Source organism: Mangifera indica, chromosome 20 (assembly GCF_011075055.1).
Source record: "Mangifera indica cultivar Alphonso chromosome 20, CATAS_Mindica_2.1, whole genome shotgun sequence".
NCBI classification, from domain to species: Eukaryota; Viridiplantae; Streptophyta; class Magnoliopsida; order Sapindales; family Anacardiaceae; genus Mangifera; species Mangifera indica.
Window position 1 is genome coordinate 8276399 of NC_058156.1, and position 15996 is coordinate 8292394.

General features: G+C 31.4%; 1 protein-coding gene across 1 annotated transcript; it reads left to right on the forward strand.

The window, feature by feature from the left end:
• Positions 1 to 11552: 11552 nt before the first annotated feature.
• On the forward strand, positions 11553 to 13052 carry LOC123204651 (salutaridine reductase-like). The gene is made up of 5 exons (XM_044621424.1): positions 11553 to 11636; positions 11721 to 11964; positions 12046 to 12129; positions 12216 to 12398; positions 12483 to 13052. The coding sequence occupies exons 1-5, from the start codon at positions 11587 to 11589 to the stop codon at positions 12855 to 12857; spliced, it is 936 nt and encodes a 311-aa protein (XP_044477359.1). The 5' UTR covers positions 11553 to 11586; the 3' UTR covers positions 12858 to 13052.
• The last annotated feature ends 2944 nt before the right edge of the window (positions 13053 to 15996 follow it).

Here is a 15996-nt window from a genome sequence, read left to right on the forward strand (position 1 = left end):
GAACTTGGCATATGTGATGTCATATGAAAACAATCAACATCTTAGATATCTACTGATATAGTTATCTATGCAAGTATTTTACAATTAAAAAGCAATTGCCCCTTATATAGATTGTACAGTAATCTACTATAAATATAGGATATTCAATCTTGTAGAATCACTGCATTTATTCGAGTGATCCACAAACGAGAAAAAAATATTTTTTTCCCTATATCTATCATGATGAGCCAAAGCCAAAGTTTTTATTTTCTGTTGAGTAATTGCTTGAGTAAGTCTTGAATGAGCTTTACAAAAGCTTGAAACAAATAAATGAAGTTTTGTTCTACATCTTCGAGCTATATATCCTCATATAATTCTGGCCATTGAATAAAGGCCAAATGACTATTTCCCACCCAAGGTTTGGTGCAAACCCAAGTTCCCACCCTCTAACTATTGAAAATTTAAACATCCACTTATCTGTGTAATTTCACTGTTACTATTAAGGGTAAAATCATCATTAATAAATTTTATTTAAACTTATATTTTAGTATTATTTTAAAGTTTTAAGATGTTTATATTTGCCCCTAACCTCATATTTTCCAAGTTTAAAAATTGACTTTCCTCTCCCTAAGTCTAGTTTTAAACCCTTATCTTTTTTCCCATTTCCCAGTATAGTTGCCCCTAACTTTCTAAATATTCCAATTTCATCCCTTCTCTCTTCCTTAGTTTTTAGATTTGGTCTCTAATGATCATATATCATTTCTAATCATTGACTCTTTTCCTTCCAACCATTCTTCTTTCCCACTCTAGCTATTTTCATTGGAAACGAAAACAAAGACTCTTTGTCTTATTCTCTAATGAAGACAAATAGAGTAGTAAGAGAGAGTGACCAGTGAGGTAGGAGGGAGAGACTGACGACCGATAGTGGTGAATCATCATCGAAGAAAAGGAAAAATGAATACTCGGGTGTAACCAAATTTTTTTGAAAATCTTGGGTAGCAACTAAATGGGAAAAAAGATAAAGGTTTAAAATCTGAGACTTGAAGGGGGAAGTCAGTTTTTAAACCTAGAAAATATAAGATTGGGAGCAAAAATAAAACTTTAGGGTAATATTAAAACATGAATTTAAATAAAATTTTTTAATGATGATTGGACCCGTAACAGTAATAGTAAAATTTAAAAGGTAGGTGGGTATTTAGCTTTTTGAAAGTTAATAGGCAGAAAGTTGGGTTTGCACCAAATCTTGGGTAGGAAATACTCATTTGGCCTTGAATCAATGAAACTTTAATGAATAACTAATTGATTTCCTTTCTTTCAATTATTCATTTACCAGTTGGACTTCGGGCTACTAATACTAATACCTTGGTCACACAAGAAATTTGATCACAATTTCACCCTTTACCACATACGCACATCTATGAGAATGCTAACTCTATTACCATAGTAGGATGACCCCTACCATTGACGTATACATGAAGTATCTCTCTGACCACATGAGGAAACTAATTATCACTCTTTCTTAACATGCACACCTAAACTAAATTGAAATTAATGGCTATTGCGCCTTGGTGCTAAGTACATGATGCATCTCATAGGTATTTATTTATCTCTTATGCCTATTGCTTTCACATATAGTGTCACTTTTATACACAACTAGTGGCAATCTTGATCTACATTGCTTTTCTTATGTTCATCCTAAATCTAATCCTCTCCAATCATGGCCTGTATCGTCTTCCACACTCAATTTAGCTAGCTATCTTAGTTCGCCTTTGTTAGGGCATCTTTATTCTTATCCCCCTTCCAACATATAAAATAGGGGTAGAATGGTCTTTTATAATGTATGAACAAGGGTTCCTAGCCTTTACTCCCCATGCTTTTCACTTAGCTTCTACATGGGCATTTGCCCTTACTAGTAAAGGGCGTTCGTCTATAACCTAGACTAACTATGGCTTAAAACTTGAGTAACATCTATTAAGTCCTTACCTTTCAATCATGGTCATCCGTCCCAATCATAATCGTTCATTATAAACACTACGGACGCACGGGCATGCATTCTCAACATGCACAATCGTTCGTCATCCTTTACTTAGCCATTTTCATATTCTCATTGTGAAATGACAAATTTGACCTTCTTAAGACATGCACAAACGTATAACCTTACAACACATGACTTTCCTTCCTCCCAAACAACACATACTCAACCAATTAAATTCTGGGAAAAAGACGAAAGTGCCCTTGTACATACCTATGGGTGTTATAGGGAACCACTTTAAAAATCTTGCTTTATTTATTATTGCATGCATAAAATCACATACCTAATTTTTTATACTCTCATTAGTGAAACTTTTACCAAACATAGTACAAAGGGTAAAAACATAAAAAAAATTAGTAACATTATCAAGAGATAATTTTAATTCTTGTTAACAGTCTTTTAATAAATTTTCAAGATTTAATTCCACTTCAAAACGTCATATATTACATTTTCAAAGATAATTATAATAAAACAAAAAATTTAAAATTAAAGAATTGTGTTATTAATACGAGAAGATCAATTATATTTTTTTCTCGTTTATATAAAATATATTATACTGAGATAAAAATGTATAAAGGTAAAAAATAATTCCTAACTATATGAGCTATTGCAATATGGAATATATGTGTACAAAAAAATTGCACAAACTTATTTTTATAAATATTGGATCTATTAGTTTATGATGAGTAACATGATTGTTTAATTTTTCTCTCATTTTAAAATTATTCAATCGGATACTACCACTTTAAGTTTAACTTATTTCTTATTATAAAAGATCCTTTATTAGCGTGAATATGGGAAGTGAAGATGCCACCTCCCTCCATTTTCAAACATGTGTCTCATTAAAGGAATTCAAACATCAATGACACTAATAAACAAGAACCTTTACCTACATTATATACTAGGATATTAAAATTTTTATCATAAAAAGTAATTGCCCATACATAAACATGACACATTTCAAAAGTTAAGCATTTATAGCACAAAACCTGTAGAAGCCTTAAAATACCCTTGTTTGGCACTGTTCACGTGTGAATCAACAACAACACCCATGAGCCTTTATAGTCAAATCCCTAGAATTTAGCCAGAAGTGCACTTTTGTTTGAAATTAAATGCTCCAAACCCACATTTCACTGAGAACAGTTGATAACAATGCAACATCCAAGTATCGTAGACAACTTCGACAATAATGCAATAGAAGTAAGATAGCTGAGTAATTCTTTCCTATTGATGGCATGTTGAATGGATTGTTATTTGTTAGATATAAAGGTTGGATATGAAAAGTCTTATTGTTTTGTTGCTTCTAATTTTAGTTAAAGGTTAGGTTTTGTTTGGAATAATAGGTTGGTGACCTCGCTAAGGTTTGGCAACCTTGCCAACCCAACCTTGTTTTTTATTAATATGCAATTTTGTTAGATTTGGGGACTGGGTAGGAAAATAAGGCTTAATTTGTTGGTTTTGATATGGTTAAGTGTGATTTAGCATGGTTTTAGTTGACATTTTAGGTCTTATTTGGAAGTGCATGATTTTTTCAGGAATTTGCGATCAACTATCAGGAGAGAGCTTACATGTTCCATAAGTTGTTTGAATTTCAAGTGCATATGACATTCTAGATGAAGATGGATACTGTGACTACCTGTCATCAGGGACAAACTAATGATGACTTAAAGAAAGATATTTTGGACAACCTGTTTTAGGCGCTTCTTAGATTTGGAGCCAATGTTTATTGTCGTTTTTATACATACGATATTGCTTTGTATGATTAACCGTAAGGACCAAGTGAGAGAAATGTGATTCAGGTTAAATAGTGCTAAGGTTTGATTTAATCTTATTGAGTTTATACTAGTGATTAGTATGATCTATACACATAACATGAAAGTGTCCAACTATGTTGATTGTGCAGTACTGCCTCAATTGAAAGAGGAATATTTCTTAGGTATTAATAGGTTATTAAACCATATGGACATTGAGAATACAATTCAGGCACAAATTGAGGAAGGCAATACTAAGGATGCTATGAACTTTGTGACATTGTATTTATCTCATGCAAAACTACTAGAGGTAGGCAATAGAAACATTATCAAAGATCACTTCTTGCATTTAGTCGAGGATCTAGATGCATTCAATCACTACCCATGGGGTTTGGCGGTATGGAACAAGATAGTGAAATCCATATGTCAGGGCATACATAAAAAATATAAGTATTGTCTATAACACTACCTTGTTTTCAAGAGGTCGATCCCTATGGTTAACTACCTAATTATCAGATTCCTCATTGTATTACAAGTAAGTATCACATAATCTATCAAGTTAAAATTCATACACACAATTGTAAATACTAACCATAAATGTTTTTCATTATACAATATTGAATTAACAAGATAGTTGGAAACCTATCAATTTATGTTAGTCTCCAAGCAGACAATCGGACCCCTGTATACTAAAGTGGAGGACCATTGTATTGCCGACTTTGGATGTCATTGGAAAATTTTGAGAATTTCTCTGGTAAGTTGATCATTCATAGATTTATAATTATTCTTTTGATATTACATTTGATTAGTAATTACCAATATTACACTTGCATTATGTCTAACTAAAATTAAGTAAAAAATCGAGTGGTACATACAGGCTTTGAATTTCATCGGAGAACAAACACCAATTACTTTATCAAATGATAAGGTGATATAATTTGATGATGATAACAATGCTTAATTAACATGACATCCTGTTCTCTAAGCACCCTCAATAGGGTCTTCTTAATCCTCTACTATTGGGGTTTAAAACTCAAGCTCCCCATGTCATCTCCCCAAACTTTGGTATCCCTCACACGGGTGGCCAACCTCTATCCCCTATGCTAACACCCCCATTTTAGTTATCCCTCGCACGAGCCATAGCTCCTTATGCAAACCCTCTTAGTTTGGTAGCTAGCCTCTAGCTCTCTAGTGTCACCTTCATCTATGTAACTTATGGATGTTTACCTCTTGTGTCTTCCACTGTTAAGAGTCTCAAAGGGTCTATCATACAAGACACTCATTTCACAATACTATTTACAATAATGTATCATAGGATTGTCTCTAATAGTTTCTCTCATAGCACGTCTCAATGATTAGTTGTTAGATGCAATAACACCATGACTAACAAACAGCAATGATGTGGGAAGAGAAATAATAAATTCTTTAGCAACGACCTATGATCATGTAGAGAGAGATATAAGAACGCTAATCCTTTATAATATATCAAATGAAAGCACTTGAGGATTCATATATTCATAGATCAAGAATCGTGCAAGTTTGTGATACACCTCTTTTTATTTGATTATATTTTTTTATATGTGCTATGATAAAATGACAAGTATGCAATTTGTTTTGGTGGATGTGCCTCCATAAGAGGTTGTGCCCCAGTAGGATGATATGTCATAACAAGAGGATGTCCTATCCAAAAGAGCCAAGAAGGTTTTGACAATTTTAAAATAGTTAGCATTTGGTTGTGTTCTTCAAAAAGGTAAACAATTGATTAATCTGTTCATAAATTTGACAAGGACACAAAAGGATGTTATAACAAAAGACAAAAAGCCTACTAATGTCCTTGTAAATTTATTTTAGAGGGAGCCTGTTGTTATTGTGAACCAGACATTGGTCATGTTCTACACAACATTTAACATGTGATACCACAATTAATTAGATGAAGAAAGAGTATATGTCTTCCTTGTTGGACCTAATGGTACCACTAGTTATGTGACCAAAGAAGTATGGTGGACCCTATTGGTTACGCAAGGGTAATACTTGGTAACATGGTATGCACTAGTTTTATGTTTTATTTTATTTCTCATGTTTAACTAATTATATCATTTCTTCTTAAACATAACACATTAAAGCTTTCCTTAGAGTACTTTGTAAAACTTATTTGGAAGGTAACTAAACAATGATCTCTACCCAGTTTGTGACGTATCTTCTGGCTTATGCAAGAGAGTTCAAATGATTGGGCTTGAAAATTGAGTGGCCATTTTTTTCCTGCATCAAATCCACAACGTCTCCCTCTTTCGAACATAGAGCCAAATCGAAAAGGTGATATACTTTTATTGGTTAATTTGATTATGATGTTATACAATATTTTTAATTTGCATTATGTCTCAGGTATTTTTGAGCTATTAGATGTTATATGTATACGACTCCACAAAATATACAACCAATAGATTGAAATTCATGAAGTTGATGGCCTCGTATAAGGTATTGTCATACATTATTGCGACCAACAATTATTATCAATCAAACAATATCCAACCACCAACTAAGCTACAAATGTTAAAATTCAGGTGTATCTAGAATTTCCTAAAATATAAGCCAATAAAAAGAGATTGTAAAGAATTTATGCTCATTTTTATAGATTACCTTGCCCAAAATCGTGAATTCAACTTCACAGCAAACATTCAAAGTTGTTGAGGAAGTAAGTCACCATGTATATATTTAACAAGAGAGCATTTGGTAAAAATTATTTGTTGCACATGTTATACATTTACATGATTAGTTAGATGTTTCATTAATGAAATATCTTGGTTGTCTTTGCATATTCGAAGAAATTCACTTAATAGAGGGTATGCATGTAGATTTGTTAGACTTCATTTAATTGAAGTTTTACTTATGTAATCACTTTATATATAATTACTTTAGGCACCTTTGTTTATTTCATTATGGATTACAATAGCTATGTACATTTCATATCCAATGACTATGAGTCAGTTTGTAAAATACATTAAATGAAAATGACTTCAATGATTTGTATACTCTCAGGATGGCTTTGTTGTACACTTCACTAGAAGTATGACCTCATACGGTCTATGTAGTATGCAATAAAGTTATCCTAAAGGGACATTAACACCATTGTCTATAACAAAGCTCATCTAATGTAGATGAATCTGTGATCCCGTACTTGAGCCAAATTAAAAGAGCATATTAATATTCAATACAACATAAAAATAACTAATAATGAAAATTAAGAAAGCATTATATTAAAGTTAAAGTCTGTACACAAAATAAATGATGATAATCCAAGCCACTTGATTGCACACTTCACAATTAAGTAACCAAACCATTTTCCTACACCAGCTTAGCCAAAAAACTTTGGATGATCTAATGCAGGATAAGTGGTTTTGTTACAAAGAAGACAGTAACTTTTTTCTTCTGAGACATTGTGATCCTATACTAGCATGAACTTGAAAATAAACCATTACAAAATTAATACAATAAAAAACAGACAAAACCAAAAAAGATAAGATAAAGATGCAAATTATTTAAACATTAAATTGCAGTACAAGTCAATACAAAAAATAAACCATGATAAACTATTTCATCGATAGGCTACCCCATGACTGCTTCAACCTTATAATATGTAGGATCAGATAACAACGAGACTAGAGCAAGATTCAAAAAATTCAATTAAGTATGTTTAGGTTGATGACATCATCTATAATTTTGTAGTTGAAGTTCTTCTCCTTGTATGGTTGGATAGATGATCAGACCATTATTGTTGCATCAAAGGCAAATTTATTACTAGCATATTAAATAGTGGCCAGGTCGACTGATTCTCTATTGGATTAACATCTTCTCTATACACCACCTATAAATATTCCATCAAGTAATATACACTGGCCCATATGAAATAGTTTAAGAGGTTATTGAACCTTGTCATAGCCATGACATATGTACATGGAATTTCAGAAAGTTGAAATTTCCCACACTTGTAAGTCTATTGCGTAATATTCACGATCCACATCTATTGTTATGAATCATTTACTTCTTATCTGAGGATGTTGATCGGTTTAACCATTATATTGGCATATTTGCACACATGTCCAACAATTTTGTTCTCGACCCATGGTGTTAACAGTATACTTGTTAGGTTTCACCTATTGTAATAAAAAATAAAAAATTAAAACCAATTTTTAGTTAAATATACTTGTTAGGTTTCACCTATTGTAAAACCAATGTTGTATTATGCTCCTAAGAAACTCAACCAATATGATGATAGGTAAAGCACAAGAAGTCTATGTGAAAGTGTTGAAGGACTCATCAATATTGGTTGTCATTATATTATACCGCCATCCATCAAAGTGGGCGTACACTTATTTTTCATACCCAATATTGGCCAAATAAGTTGTTGCAGCAACATTTACCAAGGTAATTCTACTAATGGCAAATTCAAAATCACTTATACAATATGTCTTAGTAGCTATCCAAAATTAGAGGTACACGGGTTCAGGTATCCCATGAAATTTTAAGGAATTGAAACTAGAACAAAAACATGTCAGCTCCTAAAAATAAGAATCAAAACCTAAAACCTACAAAATCGATTCTGGGTAGGTTTCGACTCCTAGCCAGAACCTATACTGTATTAAAAAGTATAAAATACTAAAGTATATGCTATGTTTCTATAAATCATAATTTGATCTTAATTTTACTTATGTTTTTATAAATCATACTATTGTTGTTAAATGTAGTGTCTATGACATTGCAGTATCTTAGAGACTATTATACTTTTCTAGGAATAACTCGCTACTAGATAAAAGCTTTTGCCAAGACTTCATCTATTGGGGTAGAGGAAAACTTATGCCTACTTTAGGCCTTTTTCTAATCGTCTCTTATGCCTATTGAACATTCTTTATGGACAATCTCTTCTTCTAAATTAGAAGATGTGTTAATAGCAGACACATCCTTATTTAGTTCAAGTTTAGAACATTATATTAACAAAGTTAATATACTAAACTAGTGGTGGATGGGTAACAAATACAAAAACTCGTGGAGATGGATTTCCCCAAATCTAAGGGGAGAAAGGTGATATAACACATTTTATACATACTATGTATAGATAATACATAATTAATTGTTGGAGAGTAAAGATTCCTAATTTAATTAGAATGATGTTCATTGAAATTAAGGTTAAATTATCTAAAATAATTAAATATTTAGAAGATTTTTTTTTTAACATGATGTCTATTTATAGGTTTCAGTTTTTTGCAAGGTGAAACCGGAACCAATACTAAAACCATCTAGTTCCAAAAAATTGGAACCAAAACCTACCCAAGATAGATCGATTTCAAGTAGAGACTAGAGTTGAAAGCCGAGTACCTATAATTTCGGTTTTGGTCCATTTTTTTTACTCACCCCTATCCAAAATAATATCTCTATATGCTTGGTTTGGTTGGATTGTGTTTGCATGTTATCTTTTATATGGTAGTTACAAAAGCCATGGATGACATGAGACATTATTTTGGCCATCGACACAATAATTGAATTATGTCGATCCGAATTTGGAACGACACTGATGTAGATACATAGGTACCTTAAGAACAAGGACCATATCTCAATTCCCTCATTGTCCTTGATACTAAAGGTCAATGGATAGGTTTAATTATTATTGTCCTTCGCAACAACAATGAAAAGAGTCCCAAGGTGCTTTCCATTTAAATATGAAGCGTCAATGCAAATCACTAAGCGATGAAACTTTTGGAACTCTCTTATCAAACCCATAAAGAAAAGTTTGAACATATTTTTCATTCCTGTATCAATATGTGTTACAATTCCTAAGTTTTTTAGCTCTAAATTGTGAGAATTCTTAAGCAAGAGCATGAAAGACTCATCAAGAGATCTTCATAATATATTTATTGCATATGTCTTCACACGTCATGCTTATGTGTATGAAATGTTGATCTTGTACTTATCTGTCATGTCGAAAATAATTTTCTTCGATCGATATATGCGATTAACCATGAATAATAATTTAAGGATAGTGCCTAATGCACTGGCACTAGTTTATCTATGATGTGACAAGATTTAATCTCATGGACAAGTGTGTATGTCATATTTACGTCATAACACCTGGTAGTCTCTATCCTCCTCCCTTCTTGTTTATGCCCGTCATAAGCATTGTTCATATACACATTGAATTTCATACCTTTTCCTATTAAAGTAACTGACTTTCTATTAAATACCTATCTCTAACGCATATCTTTGAAATAAAGCTTTCAATTCTGTCTTCGAATTATAAAATCCCATTACCTTTAGATGGTTGTCTTTTTGTGTTTCCCGATTACCAATACCCATGTTCTCAATATCCACAATAGGCTTAGGAACCTACTGAAATGGATTAGGATTAGGAATATAACTTGTATATGTTCCGATATCTATAGAGTCATGATGTCCCACACTACATTTGATCTCATCATTACAAGTATTGGTTTGACTTCTCCTAATATCTTTACTCAGTATGTAGCACATGTCGTTACCATCATCATACCCTGTAAATTCATCATCATCATCATTGTTGTCGTCATCGTCATTACCCTAGCCATCATAATCCTCATCCATATCATCATGATTATCATCATCATCATCACCATGATTCACAACATACTCTTAGAAACTTTGTGGCTGTGCCCAGTTGTTGTCAAATGATCCTCAATTTCTTTCTCATGAACCTCTTCGTCTTGTTGATTGTCTCTTTCTTCAATAAAACTCTCAATAATAAAAAGTTTTGTCAATCCTCATCAACTTTTTGCTACAACCAGCACATGCTCAAGATCATTATTGTCTCCAATCTTATATGGGCCCACCAATGTATTGTCAGGGATAAATATATGAACATTTGACTAACTTCAATCGATTTTGAGAAGATAGCATATTTTTACCACAAATCCTTCGAAATCAATACTTGTGTCATATATAGATTGGTCTCTCATTCCCATTGACATATCACATTCCCATTGACATATCACATTACATTATCATCATTTGTAATCCATTGCCCTTCGTAATGAATCTTAAATGCGTTTTTTTTTTCTTCATTTTTTTCTTAAACTAAACCTACAACATAAAACAAATAACCTTGGATAACTAATTAGGAATTTATGGGTAAGGAAGAACAGGTTGGCAAGATCCCCTACCCTTAGTGATCTTGCCTATGACAATTATTCGGGTGTATTTTTATCCAAATTTTATCAGATATGGTCAACTCATTCCACATAGTCACTTTTTATTTTCTTAGTTGAACTATTAGTACTCCAACTACTTTAACTTATATATAACAACATTGAACAATAACTTAGATTATATTTCCCATAAATTACCTACTTTATCTAGCGGACACACTTTGGTTTTTAATTTTTAATCAAAAAAACACATAACATAAAAGGGGATGGATTAATACTAACATGAATTAAAATTATTTTCTTATAAGATTTTTAAAAGATATATGCTTTTTAGTGTGAAAAGGCCGATTCTTCCCTCTTTGTGTTTATAAGGTTGAAAATAATGATAATTTAGCTGTTATAGTATCTTTATAGTATGAATATTTAATATCTAAAAAATAGATAAATTTGTACAGGCGTCCATTTAATGATAAAAAATTCAATTTTTCTTATCAACTAAGACCTGGTCATGGAAAACTTACGTAATGCCATATGTGAGACCCACGTAAGCAGTGAGCTCAACAAATTGAACTATAAATATCTACACCAGACAACGCCTCAGAACTACAACTTTTAAACCTTCATCAATTTTTGTTGGCAAATTATACACACAAAAATGACTACAGCAACCGTAACTGCCTCTAGCATGACTTCTAAAACAAAATGGTAATATGGGTTTTCTAAATCTCTGAATGTTTCTCTGAGTATTATTGAATTTAGAAGTCCCACTTTGTTTGAATTTTGCTGTAGGATTGCAGTTGTTACTGGGGGCAACAAGGGGATTGGATTTGAGATTTGCAGACAATTAGCTTCCAATGGGATTACTGTGGTTTTAACTGCAAGGGATGGGAAGAGGGGGAATGATGCTGTTCAGAAGCTCCAGTCTTTTGGGCTTTGTGATGTAGTTTTCCATCAACTAGATGTCACTGATGCTGCCAGTATTGCTTCTCTTGCAAGTTTTATTGAAATCAACTATGGAAAGCTTGATATACTGGCAATTCTCCTTCGTAAACATCTCTTTTTAAGTTCTAATAATTGTTTAGTATTCTAAAACTAATATTGTTTCAATTTATAGGTAAACAATGCAGGAGTCGCTGGGTCAGTGATCAACGCAGATGATTCTGGATTTCGACGAACTATCAGGCCTGATATGGATGTAGTAAGTCTTTTGAATGAAAATTAAGTATCTTATCAGTGTCAAAATCTTAACAAAAGACAATTATTAACCAGTGCATGTGATGACAGACTGAAGTTGCAAGTTCACCAGTGTTGAAAGAATTTTTATATCAAACCTTTGAATCCGCGGAGACCTGTTTGAGAACAAACTACTATGGAAGCAAGCAAGTGGCCAAAGCGCTTATTCCACTACTTCAACTATCCAATTCAGCGAGAATTGTCAATGTTTCCTCCTCCCTGGGTCAGCTAAAGGTACAAAATTTATAACTCATGATTTTCTGGAAAAGCATCTATTATTAGTGTTATAATACATTCCTTCTTGTCGCCCAATTACAGGCTATTCCCAATGAAAGAGTCAGGAGAGTCCTGGGAGATATCGACGGTCTCACAGAAGAAAAAGTGGACAAGATCGTGGAGGAGTTTCTAGGAGATGTGAAGGAGAGCTTGGTGGAAAGCAAAGGGTGGCCTATTAACTATTCAGCTTATATTGTCTCCAAGGCAACTCTCAATGCATTTACAAGGATTTTGGCAAAGAAATACACCACAATTGTCATCAGCTCAGTTAATCCTGGCTATACCAGCACTGACCTTAATCACAATAGTGGGGTGTTGAGTGTTGAAGAAGGTGCAAAAGGTCCTGTAATGCTAGCTTTGCGTGATGGTGGGTCTTCTGGTCTCTATTATGATCGGATGGAAGTCTCATCCTTCTAATGCAAGACATGGAAAACAGTTCAAACCCATTTTTATCAATGATGAACAGAGAGTAATTTGTTCTACTATTGCTTAATTTTACGTCTTTTTATGCATCTACCGTTACTTTACACTATGCTTCCAAACCATAATAATAGATTCTAGCTTTCTTGTAGCCAATTATTTTTCCATTCTAATACAGTGTTGTGCCAATGACTTTGTTGATGTACTCAAACCATGCGAAGATCCAAGCACAGGAAAACTGAAAGCTAAGCCTAATTCCGTTATTCATATTCTAATTCCATATAATTTTGCAAACCAAAATCCAAATTCCATTATACATATATATATATATATATATATATATATATATTGCAACAAGAAATCCCATCTGAGCCACATTGGTCCTTCAGAATCGAAACAACTATACCAAGCAATTGAATCCTTCAATCAAGTGATTGATCTAATAATCATTGCCCTAGATTAGTTAATAATATAATTTTAATATGCCACCAGAGGTGACATCACGTCCTTTTATCATTCAAATCACCCTTTTATCACTCCACCATTCATATTTGAATAAGAGGAAATCAACCTTTTTTATTTTTTTTTAGATGCGGCTGAAACATTGTGGAGCTAATAAATTTTTAGCTAGCACTTCATTAAAATAATTAATTGTAAAAATGAAGAGGATCATCTCTAATATCATACGACAAGTATAAGTCATATGCATTAATTAATTGTTGGAAAATCTCGTAGCAGAAAGGGTTGAAGGTGGAGGGAAAAAAATTCATCGAGTTTAATAATAAAAATATAAATTTCGCATAAAAAAGACATAATATTTAGGTGGTTTGGTATATTAGTCTCAATAAAATTATCTATATAAATATAATTTTTTATTAAATTATTCAAACAAATAAATGTAATAAAATCTTATTAAATAATAAGTAATATTGCATGTTTAAATAAATTTTAATAATTTATTATTACAAACTAATTAATCTTACTAACTTATACATACAAACTTACGTGATAACATATGATTAGCAGATTTTAAAGTAAAAAAAACTAAATAAACAATCAGATCACCCCATCATATTATTTTACATGTAGTTTTATCTTTGAATAATGTGATTATTTATTTATTTTTACTCATTTCAAAATCTTCTAATTATATATTTGTCACATTAGTTTGTATGAATAAATTCATAACATATATTTGTACATATGATACTTATAAAAATGTACACACCATAACACATATTTAAGAACAAATTTTCTTAAGCTAGCGACCTAAGACTTTTTGGTGAACACATTTGAAATAATTTATTTTATTTAAGGATTTCAACTGTAGGATTTTTGTAGCTTTTTGGAATTTAAAAGTGACTTTTAGTTGTTTAAATTAAAAGAAATTCTTCAAAATATTTTTGTGGTGACGTTGCCATGGTCTTCAGTGAAAATTTTCATCTGCCAGTGCTAATACAATTTTGAATATACTAAGTCCATCTATTTCTTAACCCGATTCTTCATCCCAGGTTGACTTTAAAACATTCACTTTTAATATCTCTAAAATTTTAGAAAACCACGAAGAGAAGGTATTTTATAAAGCATTGCCATATATATAGATAGATAGATAGATACAGAGCACATTCATTTGTACCATTTTACTTTGATTAATTATCTAAAACAATATGATAAAAATCCTGAGTTCCTCTGATTTAATTGATCACTTAACTCCTAAGTTAGCTTGTCTGTTGAACTTCAGAAAGAATTTTAAATGCCCATATCTTTGAACTTTTTAGGCAGGCAGATAAATTATAAGAGATAGGGATGCGCATGGTCTACTTTGGTGTAATTTAAACACTTTTCAAAATAAACTGAAAGAAAAGAGTTTGGAAAAATTTCAAACAAAACCAAACTAAAAAAATACATTTTTATTCAGTTTGGATCACAGTTTGAACTTATTAAAAATTATTCACTTTTAAATATTTTGTACTTAATACATATAATTGAATTATAGTTATGTTGGATGAAAAATATTCATGTAAAATGAATATAAAATACATATATAATAAACATATAAAGAAAATGACTAAAATATATTTTTAAAAAACAATTAATACACCTAATTGCTTTTTGAATGTCAAATATAATTTTATATATATGTATTTAGAAAAATATAGTTTACAGTTTGGTTCAGTTTGAAAACCGTCTAAATCATAACTCAAGCTATAAACTTTTTTTTTTTTAATTTATCAATCCAAATTAAATTGTTTTATAAATTAAACCAAATCAAATTATAATTTTTAAATAGTTTGGTCCAGTTTTACGATTTGAACTAAATTATACATACTCTTATCCGATGAACTTTAGAAAGAATTTTAAATGCCCGTATCTTTGAACTTCTATGGGCAGACAGGTGAATTCTAGGATGCAACCGGATATATTTTTACAATATCTAAATGCATACCACAGACATTTTCTTTACTTGAAGCAAGAATTCAAGTTTTTAATTATGAAATTTTGGAAATTAAATGAAGGGAAATTCAAATTTTTAGCTTTATTTTAATTCATGTATACCATTTATTTCAAACTCTAAACAAATATACTATAACAATAATCTATTTTTCTAAAATATCTTTCTTGACATGACCCATGCAAAGAGATTTTCTTTCGTTTTCTTAGCTTCTCTAGAACTTTGAAAAATATTTTGTGTCAATAAAAAATAATTGAAACAGTAAGATGATGATATAATATATAATAGGATAATAATTAAAAATTAAAATAGTGAGATAGTTATTGATATCCCTTTCAACGTGATATGAAAAATCAAATATGGTAAAACATTAATTTAGAAGATCATTTGGCGCATAGGGTTTAACTGGAATTAATTAGTGAGTGGCACCAACCCTCTTTCTCTTAATTTAATATTTAAAAGCCAAGGGTTGGCCTCTAAATTTCATTTTTAAAAGCCAACACTGACCCTCTTTCTCTAAATTTAATTTTAAAAAAATGTCATGGGTTGCATCAATCTCAAGTGCTTCAATTATTTTTTAAAGTTTTTTAATGCTTCAATTATTTTCTATTGGCACAAAATGTTTTTTAAAGTTACAACGAAAAAGAGAGAAAAACTCCTTGCATGTGTAGCATTAAGAGAGTA

Bases quoted from the DNA above. Each gene is read 5' to 3' on its own strand.
- LOC123204651 (XM_044621424.1), top strand. From the start codon at position 11,587: ATGACTACAGCAACCGTAACTGCCTCTAGCATGACTTCTAAAACAAAA. The intron at 11,965-12,045 runs GCAATTCTCCTT...TTCAATTTATAG, and splicing joins ATGGAAAGCTTGATATACTG to GTAAACAATGCAGGAGTCGC. The intron at 12,130-12,215 runs GTAAGTCTTTTG...ATGTGATGACAG, and splicing joins TCAGGCCTGATATGGATGTA to ACTGAAGTTGCAAGTTCACC.